This window comes from Siphateles boraxobius, unplaced genomic scaffold (assembly GCF_051911475.1).
Source record: "Siphateles boraxobius isolate OS27281-9 unplaced genomic scaffold, OSU_SipBor_1 61, whole genome shotgun sequence".
NCBI classification, from domain to species: Eukaryota; Metazoa; Chordata; class Actinopteri; order Cypriniformes; family Leuciscidae; genus Siphateles; species Siphateles boraxobius.
Genome location: NW_027509188.1, coordinates 10,111,603 through 10,124,039, shown reverse-complemented (window position 1 = coordinate 10,124,039; position 12,437 = coordinate 10,111,603). Strand labels below are relative to the sequence as shown.

Here is a 12,437-nt window from a genome sequence, read left to right as displayed (position 1 = left end):
TACAGTTATTTTGTCTATTTTTAATCTTCCTAAATTTGTTTATATGTTTATATTTATACTAGTGTTGTCAGCGTTACCGCGTTTATTTCAAAATCCTTAATGCGTTAAAATAATTTAACACAATTATGCATCGTTCCCTGCCTACTGTTTGGACTGTTATCACACCGTCCCTCAATCTCTTGTCGTGTCTGCTGTCTTGTCGATAAACCCGTTAACACTCTTTCTGCATTTGAATCCTCTCTCAGAGATCCGTGACAGAGGATCTGGACAAAACTGGACTCAGCAGAATGAGTATCAGAATCCTGCCATCTTTCAGTCAAATAAAGTTTCTGCACACAAACATTAGTTTAGCCATTTACAGTATCTCGCATATGTAGTTCAAACTGGTAGTTATCATTGATCAACATTCATTTAAATGTGTATTTCACCAAGAATTCAAATCTGAACGCCGCTGATACATGTTTTATTATGTGTGTGAGAATTCTATGCACATTTCTGATTTTAGTGTGAACAGGACTTTTATTTTGGAGTGGAGGTGTGACGTCATAAGGCTGCGCCGGTCTCCTGCATCTGTTGTGATTCTGCTGAAGAAAGGTTTGCGTTTTAAACATTTAAAGTGTTTAAATCTATGTAATATTATATTGTGTTGTGTTATCTAACATTAATGAACGTTATTTTGTGAGTAAAGCAAATTCATACATGAGTAACAGAAAAGGTGCGTCTTATTTCAATCCCTATATCGTGAATTGGTTTATCATAAACATGAATCGGGATACTGGCAAGTAGTGAAGAGAGAAACTGAACAATCAACAGGATGAATCGCTGCACAGAATGATTCACTGTGTCGAATCACCTCAAACACTGACGACTCCTGCTGGTCAAACAACAACACAAACATGTGTGATGACAACTTTTACTAAGTGAAATCTAATGTAATCTACAAATTAATAAATGTTGCATCCAAATATGAACTTACTGTGTAATGTGTGATCTTGTAATCATTTGTAATACTATTCTGAATGTTTTGTGAGTTTTTGTCTAATAGGTGATTTAAGTTCATTAACTCTCTCTCTCTGACTGACTCTCTTAACAGAGCAATGAACTACTGAACTAGATATGATTGAGACACACACAGAGATTTAGTTTTGAGTGTTTTTTCTTTCTGTTAATTATTCTCATCTTAAATAGGACGAAGTGTTCATAAACAGAGGAAAAACTCCTGGTGAAGCAACTGAGATCCACGAGTCACACTATTATAAAGATGGCTTTTATTAAAGAGGAGAATGAAGACATAAAGATGGCGTTTATTAAAGAGGAGAGTGAAGACTTCAAGATTGAAGAAACATTCAGTGTGAAACCAGAAGTAACCGAGGAAAAAACAGGTCAGTTTCATTCTCAAAGCTGAAAATGTCTAGCTCTATAGAAATTAATGATATTTTTGAAGATTGTGCTAATTAAAGTGCTCTGGATTGTAATTATTTAGACCTCATATATAAACACAGAATTTGCCACTGGTTTGTTTTATCTGCCAGTCAGTGAGCACTGACACGTACTCGTCTTTTGAAATACAGATGACTAATGGCGCATTTCTATGGAGGTAGTTTTGTTTCTTTATTATTCAATCAAAAAAAATATTTTCAATTAAAAAAACCTTCACTTCAATAAAAGAAAAACTTTTCAATCAAAGAAAAAAAGTATTTGAATCCAAAAACATATTTGAGACTCAAAAAAATAAATTTGAACACTGCTTTTCTTTGATTGAAAATGTTTTCTTTGATAAAAGTCCGTTTTGTTTTGTTTAAAGCAACCTTTTTAATTGAAGTAACATTGTTTTTTGATTGGACCATATAATAGGTAGGACATTTGTGTCTTTATCATTCAATCAAAAAAGAAGTTGCTTCAAACAAAAAACAACAGAATCAATAAAAAAGTCACTTCAATGAAAAGATAAACATTTTCAAATATAGAAAATCGTTTTTGAATGCAAATAAAATATTTGAGACTCCAAAAATTGCATTTGAACACTTGTTTTTATTATTGAAAATGTTCTCTTTGATTGAAGTAATCTTTTTTGTGCTTGGGCCATACATGGGTAGGACATTTGTGTCTTAATCATTCAATTTCAAAAAAGTTGTTTCAATCAAAAAAAATATTTTCAATCAAAGAAAAAACTGTTAACATGCAACAAAAAAAATTACCCCGTGAATAAAAAAAGTATTGAAGAGAATGTGTTTTTTCGTTGTTATTGTTTTTTTTATTTGAAGTGAAAAAAATGTAGAAGTTTAAATTGTTTTGATTGAATCATTTTTTTTTAAGTGAAAAAAGTTTTGAAGTTCAGATTTTTTTGATTGAATCATTTTGACACAAACGTTCCGCAGTGGGCGGGTGCTTCTCTATTGGTCAGACATGTTTGATTGACAAGTGTCTACACCAACGACATCTTTCTGACAAAGAAGTCATGTTCGTGGAGGGAGCAGCCGTGAAGTTCATTTTCCTGAAGCTACAGATCTATCTCTGTGAGCCTTGCAGCGGCCAAGCACAGGGGGTAGTGAACTGATGATCAAATGAGTGTTCAAATTATTTGTAATTTTGGTTTATAGTCAATCTTGCACCTAGCACCCTAAAACCAAGTGATGTACGCAGTTGTGGTCATGATTATTTTCAGGAATTGAATAATCTGTTCCATATTTTGTATTTAGCTGTCTATTGCTGAAAATGACAATAAATACACAATCATACATCAAGTTAAACAAAATGTTATTTATTTCTTTATCTATGTGTGTGCATTAATTCTATCTATCAATCTATCTATCCATCCATAAATACGTATCCATAAACTGATATCGGGGGGGGGGGGGGGGCATATATTTAGATATCCAACCTAACACCATCACAAAAATTCCTCAACGTGAAGTTCCACTCCCTCCACTTGCTGGCAAAAAGCTTGGTGGCTCTCACTCACAGAATGTACAAATAGTGTCAGCCATCTTTTTTTGGAAGCTAAGCTAATAGGTTCTTATTCTGATTTTATTCTTATTCTGCACTCAAGGCTGCCCGCTGCTCCGGGTGTGTGTATCCACGTTTGCAGTGTGTGTGTGTTCACTACTCACTACTCTGCTCCTAATGTGTGTGCACTTACTTGGATGGGTTAAATGCAGAGGTCAAATTCCAAGTATGGGTTACAATACTTGGCCATCACGTGTCACTTCCACTTTCCGTGGAGAAAGCTTAAAGGGACAATTTGTAGGAATTTCTCCCATCTAGCGGTGAAATTGTATTTTGCATTCAAACGAATTGTGCTCTCCAGCGCCTTGCTTTTTCAAATGCGCGTTGCATCTACGGTAGCTGTTATGTACCAAAAAGCTATGACAGGATGTGTTCTAATAGCACTTTGTCGAGTTTTCCTTCGGGTGAACAGGTTTGTTATTTAAAAAAGTTCTCCTGTGGCTCGACATATGCATGGTCCGCCATTAAAAATGACAGTGCAATGCAGCCTTTTAAACTTGCCGGGGCCGTGAAGCGTCTCTCGCTGCTCTGCTCCTCCGTTTCTGCTGCTTTCAGTCACTGACGCTGGGTCTGAACGAAAACACGTTGTGGAAACACGTTGGCCTAGTACTATTTGAACCTCTCTGCTATTATAGTTTTTCAAGATGACGGAACGACATGGAAGCCTCCGTGGACCTACCTGTCACATGTATATAAAGATAATGAATTCTTCGTTTATGAGGATAAGTCAGATAATTGGCAGAGGTATTTGTACACCATTGAGGACATATTTATGAATAAAAATATTGATTTTAGAAAATAAAATACCTAAAAAACTACACAATGTCCCTTTAATAGGGGTTACCATCCTCTTTTTCCCAAATATGTCCGGCCGTCGAGATCGTCCAAAATGTCCGGGATTCGGCTTTTGTTTTCTGCAGTCGCCATTCATTGTTTACATGCACACCTTTTGTTTAAATCTAACTGAATTCATTTTGATTGGTGAATCTGAATGTAGTGTTTACATGAACGCTAAACAAGTGATGGGTTAATGTGCGTTTTAACATTGCTAAGAAATCTCCCGCTCCTCCGTGAGAGATACGAGACCGGTCACAGGTGTCGCTCATCAGTAATCACGCCGCGGCCCTCAGTCTCGTCCTGCTCGCCACAGTAAACATAATGAATGGCTACTGTAGAACGCAAAAGCCGAATCCCGGACATTTTTGGCGATCTCGAATTCCCGGGCAGACTTGTCACGGAGACTCACTAGTAGATAGCCTTGTTGTTTAACTGCGCTCTCTTACCGGTAGGGCGTGGCTTGGGAGTGGCCTCGTAGGGCAGCGAAGCAAGTGCATTTTGGGAGTTGTTGTCTTTCATCCACATGAGCGGCAAATACATTTTTTGGCTTTTCTCAGTCTAGAAGGCTCCAAATTCAAAAATAATTTCACATTTCTACTACATGAATGACCCATTTTAAATACACATTCATCTTTACAGAGGTGAAGTATCCCTTTAAGGTGTGTTTGTCGGAGAACTGAGCGCTTATGGAAAGCGACTCAGCCACAGGTCCACCGCTTGTATCTTAAAGAGCTCTTAATGGACTTAAACTAAATGATTAAGGTTAATAGAGCCTGTAAAAAAAATCCTAAAGCTCTCTTTGAAACTATTAACAACATTGTTTCTCCTGCTGCATGTATTGTCCCTGTGTTTTCAAATGTTGACTGCAACCACTTTTTGTTTTATTTTGTGGACAAGGTTAGAGCTGTCAGGGCAGGCATTGTTTCATCAGCAAAACCTCATATAGTTAAACATCACAGACCTTCAATACTGGACTCCTTCTGCCCTATTGCCCCTGAATGACATCATTAGATTAGTGGGCACGATGACACCTTCTCAAAGCCCTGTTGATATTTTACCTAAATCTTTGCTTTTATAATCCATACATCATCTTGGCCCATGTTTGGTTTCAATTTTAAACTTTATCTTTAGCCTATCTTGAAAAAGAACAATCTTGACGCAGCTTCATTTAGAAACTATAGGCCTATTTCTAAATTGCCTGTTCTTACTAAAATTGGTTGTTGCGAACCAGCTAAATAATGCTTTGGGTTGTCAAAATATCTTTGATAAGTTTCATTCTGGTTTTCATAAAAAACATTCAACTGAGACTGCCCTCCTTAAGCCTGTTTTATGCTTCTGCGTCGAATCGACGGCGTACCCCCGAAGACCCCTCTGCGTCGCCGCGAAGCCCTCCGGCGTAGCTCGACGTGCACCTCCAAAAAATTCTAACTACGCGTCAACTCAACCTGACGCAGAACCATAAAACGGCCTGGAGTTGGAGTTGACGCAGAAGCATAATGAGGCCTTTAGGGTCTCAAATGATATTTTGATGGCTGCTGATGGGGGTAAATGTTCTGTGTTGGTTCTATTAGATCTCACTGCAGCGTTTGATACTGTGGATCACTGCACTCCGATTGACTGAAAACAACTGTGGGTATTACTGTATCAGCTCTGGATTGGTTTTCCTCCTATCTTTCAGACAGGAGTTTCTCTGTGTCCATAGGAACATATATGTCAGACTCTGCTCCTTTGTTCTGTGGTGTGCCCCAGGGTTCTGTGCTCGGCCCCCTGCTGTTCAGTCTGTATATGCTTCCTCTCGGAAAGATTATTGGTAGTTTTGGAGAAATATCTTACCATTGTTATGCTGATGATATCCAATTATATTTTTCTTTTAGCCCTGATAGGCTAGATTCATGATAGGCTAGATGCGGAAAGATTATTGGTAGTTTTGGAAAAATATCTTACCATTGTTATGCTGATGATATCCAATTATATTTTTCTTTTAGCCCTGATAGGCTCAAACTGTCCTTGTTTCAGAATTGCTTAGCCTCCATTAATAAATGGATGGCAGACAACATTTTGCAACTGTCCTTGTTGCACAATTGCTTAGCCTCCATTAATAAATGGATGGCAGACAACATTTTGCAACTAAATTCAGACAAAACTGAGGTGCTGATTTTTGCTCCAGACAACATTACTCCTAAGATTAGGCAGGCCATTTGGGCTCTATCATCCTCGGACTGTAATATTGTGCGAAATCTGGGTGTCATTTTTGATAAATCTATGTGTTTTAGCAGTCATGTTAAATGCGTGTTTCGTTCCTGTTTTTTCCATCTCAGGAACATCGCTAAGATTAGATCAGTGGTTTCTAAAGAGGAGATGGAGATGCTTGTTCATGCTTTTATTTCCTCTCATCTGGATTATTGCAATGTACTGTACACTTGTTTAAACAAATCCTCCTTGGACAAACTGCAAGTTGTACAGAATGCAGCTGCAAGACTGCACCTGTGCTTATGGCTCTTCATTGGCTTCCAATTAGTTTTAGAGTACAGTTTAAAATTTTAACCATTACTTAAAGAGCCTTGCATGGTCAAGCTCCCTCTTACATCCAGGATCTATTGCATGCACACACTTCTGGTCGCTCTTTGAGGTCTTCGGGCCAAGTTTAAATGTTCCCAGAACAGGTTTTAAAACAAGAGGTGATCGTGCTTTCTGTGTGGTGGCTCCAAGGCTCTGGAACTCTCTTCCTTTAGCCTTGAGAGCCTTGGACTCTGTGGAAACTTGTAGGTTTCAGTTACAATAGAAGCCTATGGAGGAGTGATCCAGCTCTCAGATTTAATCAAAAATATCTTAATTTGTGTTCCGAAGATGAACGAAAGTCTTAAGGGATTTGAACAACATGAGGGCGAGTAATTACTGACAGAATTTTAATTTTTGGGTGAACTATCCCTTTAAAGGTGCAGTGTGTGACTTTTAGCGACATCTAGCGGTTCTGTTGCGAGTTTACACTAAGGGCTCAGCCCACCGCTCACCCCTCCCTTTCGAAGAAGCTACCGTGTCTCAAACGGGACAAACATCGTCGTCTGAGACAGCAGAGAATAGCCAGAGTAAACCAAGTTTCTGTACCACAGTCCATTATAAACCACATCATGGATAAAGTTTACAAAGCCATAGTCAGGTGAGGATCAAGGGTCTTAATACGTAATATAATAATAGTAATTAGTTGATTGTCTCACGAACGTAACCAGCACATTTCCCCCCATATAGCAAGGAGAAGGGAGAAGAACCACATGAAACTATGCAACTATATATTTTTTCTAACAGGGTAGTAAAAGTTTAGATGGCTAATATGAGCTGTTACTGTTGCTGAGCTGGTTAAAGCGTTAAGCCTTGTTTATACTGGACGCATCCGCATGAGCCCAAAGGTGCGTGCGGCAAAAATGACGTGATTGTAACAGCGCGCGCCTCGCATCCCCTAGACACCATTTACTACACACAATAGGCTTTTTTTCTCTGATTTTGGAAACTCGATCGACTTAAAATGCTTCCAAGATCGACGGGTTGGTGATTCCTGTAACGTTACTGTTTTACGGTCAATGACAAGAGTACTAATCAGCTGTCTCACGAACGTAACCAGCACATTTATCCCCACATAGCAAAGCCATAACACAGCGAGGGAGAAGAATTAAGTTACATGAAACAATCCAACTACATATTTTACACCACTGACAAGGGAAAAGTCATTACTCACGGTGTTTATGGCTAGCTTCTAGCTTTCTGCGGCTTCTCTTTCAAGGTAGTGAGGAAACGCGCTCTGTAGCGCTGTGTGTTCGCGTTCGGCTACGGTAGAAACATGACGTCACAATATGTCGATCTTCATAGAAGGGGGTGCCCGCGGTTATGTAGATATAAATTGTTATGTCTTGTCATGTTGTGTCTGGTTCTTGTTACTCTGTCCCCCTCTGCTGGTCATCATAGGTTACTTTTTCTCTGCTCTCCCAGCTGTTCCTTATCTCCTCTAACTACCTCGTTCACTCTCTTCCCACCTGTTCCCTTTCTCCTCTGATTAGGTCTCTATTTCCCTCTCTGTTCTTGCTGCTTTCTTTGTCAGATTCTCATTTGAGTTTCTCATGCTAGAAGCAAACTTCTGTCTCGCTCATTTCTACATTGTCCAGCCCAGTCCTGTCCTGTCCTGTCCTGTCCTGTTGGCTTCCGCCTGGCAAGTGCAATCTGTTCTCAGCTAATCATCTTATTATTTACTCTGTCTAGTTCATCTGATGCTACGAGAGACCTGGTAGTCACAGTCTATCTTCGACCCGCGACCTCTCTGAGAGACCTGCAGCCTGTCGCCGCTACTCGGCTATTCTCTACTGCTGTCTAAAGCTTTTGAAGTTACCTGAGAGACTTTTTATGTTCCTGTTATCGCCCTCTCTGCGGGTTGTTTGTTTTCTCCATTATCATTCAAGAAGAAGATCTGTGTACTACCCTGTGTTGTCATTAAAAGATTCTGTTCCTGTTAAAACGCTTTTGGGTCCTCACTTACCGACATAACAGAAGAATCTGACCAAGATGGACCCAGCGACTCCGGATCATTTCCAGTCAGCCGTCGAGATCCAGGGAGCGATGATTGGCAGACACGAGGAAGAATTGTCTGCTGCTCGACATGCAGTTGAGACCCTGGCCGCCCAAGTCTCCGATCTCACAAGACAGATCAATCATCTCCGCCTCGATCCACCGGTCGCTTCCAGGGCTTCCGAATCTCTTGAACCCCGAGTCAATAACCCACCGTGTTACGCGGGTGAGCCCACAGAATGCCGCCCGTTTCTCACTCAATGTGATGTTGTCTTTTCTCTCCAGCCCAACACTTACTCCAAGAACAGAGCTCGTATCGCCTACGTGATATCTCTCCTTACTGGACGGGCTCGAGAGTGGGGAACGGCAATCTGGGAGGCGGAGGCTGAGTGCACTAACCGGTATCAGGACTTTAAGGAGGAAATGATTCGGGTATTTGACCGTTCTGTTTTCGGTGAAGAAGCTTCCCGGGTCTTGTCTTCCCTAACTCAAGGTAATCGATCCATAACAGATTACTCGTAAGAAATTCGCACTCTTGCTGCCTCCTGTGACTGGAACGAGCCGGCTTTACTCGCCCGGTTTCTGGAGGGTCTCCGCGTGGATGTTAAAGATGAAGTTCTCTCCCGGGAGGTTCCTTCCAGGGTGGATTCCTTGATTGAACTCGCTATTCGCATCGAGCGACGGTTCGACCTTCGCCGTCGAGTTCGAGGAAAGGAGTTCGCTTTCTCCGCTGCTCCCCTCTCCGCATCACTACCATCTCCCTCCGCCAGTTCGAGTTCTGAGCCCATGCAGCTGGGAGGCGTCCGCATCTCGGCTAAGGAGAAGGAACGGAGAATCACCAACCGCCTCTGTCTCTATTTCGGTTCTGCTGCACATTTTGTTAACTCATGTCCAGTAAAAGCCAGAGCTCATCAGTAAGAGGAGGGCTACTGGTGAGCGCGACTACTCGGGTCTCTCCTTCAAGATCCTGCACTACCTTTTCGGTCCATCTCCGCTGGACCGGCTCGTCTGCCACCTGCAATGCGTTGATAGACTCTGGGGCGGAGGGCTGTTTTATGGACGAGACCTGGGCTCGAGAACATGACATTCCTCTCCAGGAGTTAGAGGATTCCACGGCCTTATTCGCATTGGACGGTAGTTCTCTCCCCAGGATTCAGCGAGAGACGCTACCTTTAAGCCTCACTGTCTCTGGTAATCATAGCGAGACCATTTCTTTTTCAATTTTTCAGTCACCTTTCTCACCTGTTGTTTTGGGCCATCCCTGGCTAGTTCGTCATAATCCCTCTATTAATTGGTCTAGGAATACTATCCTCTCTTGGAATGTCTCTTGTCATGTGGAATGTTTAATGTCTGCTGTACCTCCTGTTTCTTCTATCTCTTCTTCACAGGAGGAGCCTGGTGATTTGACGGGGGTGCCGGAGGAATATCACGATCTGCGCACGGTGTTCAGTCGGTCCCGGGCCACTTCTCTCCCTCCACACCGTTCGTATGATTGTTGTATAGATCTTCTTCCGGGGACCACTCCACCCCGGGGAAGATTATACTCGCTCTCGGCTCCTGAACGCAAGGCTCTCGAGGATTATTTATCTGTAGCTCTCGATGCCGGTACAATAGTTCCCTCCTCCTCTCCCGCCGGAGCGGGGTTTTTTTTTGTTCAGAAGAAGGACGGTGGCCTGCGCCCCTGCATTGATTATCGGGGGCTGAATGACATAACAGTTAAGAATCGTTACCCGCTCCCTCTTATGTCTTCAGCCTTCGAGATCCTGCAGGGAGCCAGGTTTTTTACTAAGCTGGACCTTCGTAACGCTTACCATCTCGTGCGCATTAGGGAAGGGGACGAGTGGAAGACGGCGTTTAACACTCCGTTAGGTCACTTTGAATACCGGGTTCTTCCTTTCGGTCTCGTAAACGCTCCAGCTGTCTTTCAGGCGTTGATTAATGATGTCCTGAGAGACATGCTGAACATCTTTGTTTTCGTTTACCTTGACGATATATTGATTTTTTCACCGTCACTCCAGATTCATGTTCAGCACGTTCGACGCGTTCTCCAGCGCCTTTTAGAGAATTGTCTTTATGTGAAAGCTGAGAAGTGCACTTTCCATGCCTCCTCCGTCACCTTTCTTGGTTCCGTTATTTCCGCTGAAGGCGTTAGGATGGACCCCGCTAAGGTCCAAGCTGTCATTGATTGGCCCGTTCCTAAGTCACGCGTCGAGCTTCAGCGCTTTCTCGGCTTCGCGAATTTCTATCGTCGATTCATCCGTAATTTCAGTCAGGTGGCTGCTCCCCTCACAGCTCTTACTTCTGTCAAGACGCGCTTTACATGGTCTGCTTCCGCCCAGGGGGCTTTTGATCTCCTCAAGAGTCGTTTTACATCCGCACCGATCCTTGTTACACCTGACATCTCTAGACAGTTCGTTGTTGAGGTTGACGCGTCAGAGGTGGGCGTGGGTGCCATTCTTTCTCAGCGATCGCTCTCAGACAACAAGGTCCATCCTTGCGCGTATTTTTCCCACCGCTTGTCGCCGTCAGAACGTAACTACGATGTGGGTAACCGCGAATTGCTCGCCATCCGCTTAGCCCTAGGTGAGTGGCGACAGTGGTTAGAGGGGGCAACCGTTCCTTTCGTCGTTTGGACTGACCATAGGAACCTTGAGTACATTCGTTCTGCCAAGCGACTTAATGCACGTCAGGCTCGTTGGGCTCTGTTTTTCGCTCGTTTCGAATTTGTAATTTCTTATCGTCCGGGCTCTAAGAACACCAAGCCTGATGCTTTATCCCGTCTCTTCAATTCTTCAGAAGTCTCCTCTGACCCCGAGGGGATTCTCCCTAAGGGGCGTGTCGTCGGGTTGACTGTCTGGGGAATTGAGAGGCAGGTAAAACGAGCGCTCACTCACACTCCGTCGCCGCGCGCTTGTCCTAGGAATCTTCTTTTCGTTCCCGTTCCCACTCGTCAGGCCGTTCTTCAGTGGGCTCACTCTGCCAAGTTAGCTGGCCATCCCGGTGTTCGGGGTACGCTGGCTTCCATCCGTCAGCGTTTTTGGTGGCCCACTCGGGAACGTGACACGCGCCGTTTCGTGGCCGCTTGCTCGGTCTGCGCGCAGACTAAGTCTGGGAACTCCCCTCCTGCCGGCCTTCTCAGACCGCTTCCTATTCCCTCTCGACCGTGGTCACACATCGCCTTAGACTTTATCACCGGTCTGCCTTCGTCGGCGGGTAAGACAGTTATTCTTACGGTTATCGATCGTTTCTCTAAGGCGGCTCATTTTATTCCCCTCGCTAAGCTCCCTTCGGCTAAAGAGACGGCACAAATAATCGTCGAGAATGTCTTTAGAATTCATGGCCTTCCGTCGGACGTCGTTTCGGACAGGGGCCCGCAGTTCACGTCTCAATTTTGGAGGGAGTTTTGTCGTTTGATTGGGGCTTCCGTCAGTCTCTCGTCCGGCTTCCACCCTCAGTCTAACGGTCAAGCCGAACGGGCCAATCAGACTGTCGGTCGCATCCTACGCAGCCTTTCTTTCCGCAACCCTGCGTCTTGGTCAGAGCAACTTCCTTGGGCAGAATACGCACACAACTCGCTTCCTTCGTCTGCGACCGGTCTATCGCCTTTTCAGAGTAGCCTCGGGTACCAACCTCCGCTGTTCTCGTCTCAAATCGCCGAGTCCTGCGTCTTCCCCCATTCTTGTCGAAGGCGCTCCTATCTACAGGGTTCGCAGGATTCTAGACATGCGTCCTCGGGGCCGTGGTCATCAGTTTCTGGTGGATTGGGAGGGGTACGGACCTGAGGAGAGGAGTTGGGTTCCCTCTCGGGACGTGCTGGACCGTTCGCTGATCGATGATTTCCTCCGTAGCCGCCAGGTTCCCTCCTCGGAAGCGCCAGGGGGCGCTCGTTGAGTGGGGGGTACTGTTATGTCTTGTCATGTTGTGTCTGGTTCTTGTTACTCTGTCCCCCTCTGCTGGTCATCATAGGTTACTTTTTCTCTGCTCTCCCAGCTGTTCCTTATCTCCTCTAACTACCTCGTTCACTCTCTTCCCACCTGTTCCCT

The 12,437-nt window shown here is 43.7% G+C and overlaps 1 protein-coding gene across 2 annotated transcripts in view; it reads left to right on the top strand.

The window, feature by feature from the left end:
• Positions 1 to 475: 475 nt before the first annotated feature.
• The window catches only part of LOC143718332 (uncharacterized), a 249,635-nt gene continuing 237,673 nt past the window's right edge, over positions 476 to 12,437 (top strand). For both annotated transcript variants that reach the window (XM_077209398.1, XM_077209402.1), the window contains exons 1-2: positions 476 to 594; positions 1,189 to 1,382. In XM_077209398.1, coding sequence (XP_077065513.1) covers positions 1,262 to 1,382 — 121 coding nt within the window. In that variant the 5' untranslated portion in view covers positions 476 to 594; positions 1,189 to 1,261. The remainder of the gene's footprint in view (positions 595 to 1,188; positions 1,383 to 12,437) is intronic.